The 2301-nt window shown below is 41.1% G+C and overlaps 1 protein-coding gene across 1 annotated transcript in view; it reads left to right on the top strand.

The window, feature by feature from the left end:
* The window catches only part of RBM43 (RNA binding motif protein 43), a 10013-nt gene extending 8189 nt beyond the window's left edge, over positions 1-1824 (top strand). The window contains exon 4 of the mRNA XM_023515041.1: positions 805-1824. Within this exon, the coding sequence (XP_023370809.1) occupies positions 805-1563 (759 nt within the window). The 3' untranslated portion in view covers positions 1564-1824. The remainder of the gene's footprint in view (positions 1-804) is intronic.
* The last annotated feature ends 477 nt before the right edge of the window (positions 1825-2301 follow it).

Below are 2301 nucleotides of genomic sequence, written 5' to 3'. Positions count from 1 at the left end.
CAGCTATTTTTTTGTTGCAGTTTGGCCCGGGGCTGGGTTGGAACCTGACACCCTCTGTATATGGGGCCAGTGCTAGCCAGTGAGCTACAGGTGCCGCCCAAGTCTTCTCATATGTAAGGAGACAGGAAGTGCTCTCACCCCATGACTTCCAGGAAGTCTTTAGCCTGAATCTGTGTTACAGGCCAAATCTAGCTCTTGAAATTTTGATTGTACCTCATCTGTTCCTGTCTTTCTGTGTGCCCCACTTGATGCTTTTCAAGTGAGTAAACTTTTATACCGTTTCGAATGATGTCAGATACCAACACAAAGACTTATTTTGCAGGAAAAAAAATAGAATGAACATTAAAAATCAGTATTGAAGAGATAGGAAAGGTGGAAAGTTAAAATTCAAAGCACTGGTTTATTATTTTATTTTGGAAGAAACTCAGGGCTGTGTGCAGCCATCTGATGAACTTTAAACTGAGGGTGGGGGCAACTTTAGGGGGACCCATATCCACAGAGCAGAACCAGAACAGTTTGTATTTATGGATTCTGCATAAGACTTTGTTTCAAAGAAGCATTCTGCCTCTAAAAATTATTTGCTTCTGTTTTGGCGTATGTGGTGGGAGGGAGTGAATCCCCAAAGGAACAACGTGGGATCTCTTACATGGGCATGTCTGGGGCAAAAAGCCAGGAAGCCTGGGCTGGGCAGTTTGGCCTGATTTTAGGGCAATTGCTGTGGAGACAAAGTGGCAGAAAAGAACGTATTTGTGTAGTCTGTTCCACTCGGCGGGGATGCTTTAATACTTCTCTTTTTAATTTTAGGTCTTCAGCTCCGTACATGCTACCCTTGATCTTTCTATTTTTCGGGGTCAAGTTACTCTAGAGAATCTGGTAATGGACTTGAAAAAGAAAATCCCAACTTTAAGTTTCAGTCCTTTGGCACCCAGTGGAATAATCTCCGTGGAAGGATCATTTCTGGCTATCAAGAAGCTCAAAGAGTCTTTGCTTTTAAAAACAAGGTCTCTTTTAGGAAAAAAAGGAGATTTTACCAGTGAGGGGAGAAAGTGGAATAGGCAAAGCCCCCCAAGGAATCGACAGAAAAATCATAACTCGGTAGAGTCACTCGGGACCTTAGTGCCTGAGACTGCCAGCAGCGGAGAAATGCTTACGTTTGACACGGATGTTTTTCTTTACCTGAAACAAAAGTCTGGACTTTATGAAAGCATACTGAACAGATACTGTGTTCTAAGTCGGGAGAGAGCAGACGGGGAAATCACTACAATTTGTCTACAGAGTGTTCAAGGGTGTTCTCAGCCAGACAATGTAAAATATGTAAAAAAGCTCATTGAAGAATGGTCACACAACCTGCACTTACAGCTTAGAAAAGAGACATTTATGTTGGAAGGAAGGGAAAATAGAGAGAAAAGAATGATTAAGATGGCTTGCGAGCAATTAAGGTCGAAGTACCTCAAGGTTCTGGTTAACTTTTGTCAGACACATGTTGACATCATAGGATCTTCTTCTGACACTTACCTATTTAAAAAAGAGGTCATGAAATTAACAGGGGAAAAGGTTAGTTAATAAAACCTCAGCAGTAGTAACGACAATGGTTGCTTTCCAGTGCTGAGCTGGGACCATGCTGTATATGAGGCTAGCTTTACACGCCTATCTCATTAATCATTTTGACTGTACTTCATTATAATAAGAGAAGAAATTGGGCTTTGTAAAAGTTAAAACACTTAATCCGAAGTTATCCAACTGATGAGAAATGTGTCTGGGGCTTAACCCACTCTATTTGATTACAGATACTATCTAAGAAATAAAACTTTGAAAAAAACTCGACAAACTTTGAAGGATTTTTTTTTTCTCTGTAACTCTAAATTGTTAGAAAAAGAAGTAGCCTTAACATATGGAAAGTCTGGGTGATTATTTTTAGAGTGGTGTGGTGGCTGTAAGTAGCTGTCGAAATAATTCAAAAGAGCAAGTAAATAGCAAAAAAAAGAAAGCTTATTGCACAGTGAGTATGGCCTAGTGTTAGTGCCTGCAGGCTCTGTGGAAGAGACTTTATCGCCCTTGGTAGAGTGCCCTGGCATCACACAGCTCACAGCAACCTCCAACTCCTGGGCTTAGGAGATTCTCTCGCCTCAGCCTCCTGAGTAGCTGGGACTACAGGTGCCCGCCGCAATGCCTGACTAAGCATTGGCAATTTTTTAACATTTACAAAGTTTGCATTTACTCCATATAGAGTTAGAGTACTGGCAGAAATCACTTAGGAAACTACTTAGATAAAAGGTATTTCTGCTTCAGGTAATCAGTACT

The sequence above is a fragment of the Otolemur garnettii genome, unplaced genomic scaffold (genome assembly GCF_000181295.1).
Source record: "Otolemur garnettii isolate 467f Iridium unplaced genomic scaffold, OtoGar3 scaffold00064, whole genome shotgun sequence".
Classification (NCBI taxonomy): Eukaryota; Metazoa; Chordata; class Mammalia; order Primates; family Galagidae; genus Otolemur; species Otolemur garnettii.
This window is presented reverse-complemented; position numbering and strand designations above follow the sequence as displayed.